The sequence below is a fragment of the Arachis ipaensis genome, chromosome B09, assembly GCF_000816755.2.
Source record: "Arachis ipaensis cultivar K30076 chromosome B09, Araip1.1, whole genome shotgun sequence".
NCBI classification, from domain to species: domain Eukaryota; kingdom Viridiplantae; phylum Streptophyta; class Magnoliopsida; order Fabales; family Fabaceae; genus Arachis; species Arachis ipaensis.
In genome coordinates this window covers 140,475,698-140,476,391 of record NC_029793.2, presented here as the reverse complement: position 1 = coordinate 140,476,391, position 694 = coordinate 140,475,698, and the positions used below count along the sequence as shown (strand labels likewise).

Genomic DNA, 694 nt, shown 5'->3' with positions numbered 1-694 from the left:
ATACTAACTATACTAACTGATTTTGGCCAGCGTAAAATACCAATTACCAATAAGAAAGTAGGAAACATTTGCAAATGATAAGCTCAAGTTGCGATAATCTAATTTTAATTAGACCGAAAAAGATAAAATAAAAGGAAAAAATTATGACAATAATGGAGAAAAGCAGAGCGTACTGTGGTCAAAACACTGAAATGAAATGTCGATGATGGTGTGACCTAAGACTAATAAGAGCGACCGTAAAAGGAAGCAAGCAAGGAGAAAAAAAAAAGGAGGAAGCAAAATAAGCGCAACTTTTGAGCTTTTCGAACTCTGTGTCAAGCAATCCACGCTGCACATGTAATTATAACGTGACGCCATTTTCGCTCTCTCATCCCCGCTTAGTGTGCATGTGCTTGTGCTCCTCTCTCTCTCTCTCTCTTTCTCTCTCCCTCACTCAAGTTGAAGATCTTCTTCTTCTTCTTCCTCTTCGGACGCAGATTTACCGGTTAGCCGAACATTTGGATCCAATCCACAAATGAAGGGTGGCAAAGCTGCTAACCCGCTCATCACATTCGAACATAAGAGGTAGTAATTATACGCTCCGCGCGTTTCTCAGATCCGTTGAATCCTTACTTCATCATTGCCTTAGAATCGTGTTTTCATTCTTATCTTTTTCGTTTTAGTTTACTATTATTTTTATTTTTTTTTTATTATT

General features: G+C 37.9%; 1 protein-coding gene across 2 annotated transcripts in view; it reads left to right on the top strand.

The window, feature by feature from the left end:
- Positions 151–694, top strand: part of LOC107617571 (ecotropic viral integration site 5 ortholog) — a 7,616-nt gene continuing 7,072 nt past the window's right edge. Inside the window, exon 1 of one of the 2 annotated variants that reach the window (XM_021110877.1) lies at positions 151–564. In XM_021110877.1, coding sequence (XP_020966536.1) covers positions 515–564 — 50 coding nt within the window. In that variant the 5' untranslated portion in view covers positions 151–514. The remainder of the gene's footprint in view (positions 565–694) is intronic. The other variant, XM_016319351.2, reaches the window with a different exon arrangement.